At 58.7% G+C, this 329-nt stretch overlaps 1 protein-coding gene across 1 annotated transcript in view; it reads right to left on the minus strand.

Moving 5' to 3' along the window:
- Positions 1-260, minus strand: part of CXCR4 (chemokine (C-X-C motif) receptor 4) — a 2,590-nt gene extending 2,330 nt beyond the window's left edge. The window contains exon 1 of the mRNA XM_010152290.1: positions 72-260. Coding sequence (XP_010150592.1) covers positions 72-260 — 189 coding nt within the window. The remainder of the gene's footprint in view (positions 1-71) is intronic.
- Positions 261-329: the final 69 nt, after the last annotated feature.

Consider the following 329-nt stretch of genomic DNA (forward strand, 5'->3'; position numbering starts at 1 on the left):
TGAACCAAGGACGGCAGTGGAAAAAGGAAGTGAAATTCTGGTGGGGGCATGAAAGCACATCAGGAAACCACCAACGGTTTTGGCCACCACGCTGAAAAGCGGTGCAGGCGGGTGTATGCCACCTGGCTATGTACAATTCCTCGGGTTTCCAGATCTTGGTTTTCATGCCCTTCGCACCGCGGCCCCCCACCTCCGTGCGGGATGCGGCCCGAGGAGCTCGCGGCACTGCACACGCAGATGCGCCCGTCCCACGCGGGCATTAACCGCGGACTTAAGTTGAGGCTCGCCAGAGATCTTCTGTTTCGGTCCTAACCACTATCAAGAGCCCG

This window comes from Eurypyga helias, unplaced genomic scaffold (genome assembly GCF_000690775.1).
Source record: "Eurypyga helias isolate BGI_N326 unplaced genomic scaffold, ASM69077v1 scaffold13265, whole genome shotgun sequence".
NCBI classification, from domain to species: domain Eukaryota; kingdom Metazoa; phylum Chordata; class Aves; order Eurypygiformes; family Eurypygidae; genus Eurypyga; species Eurypyga helias.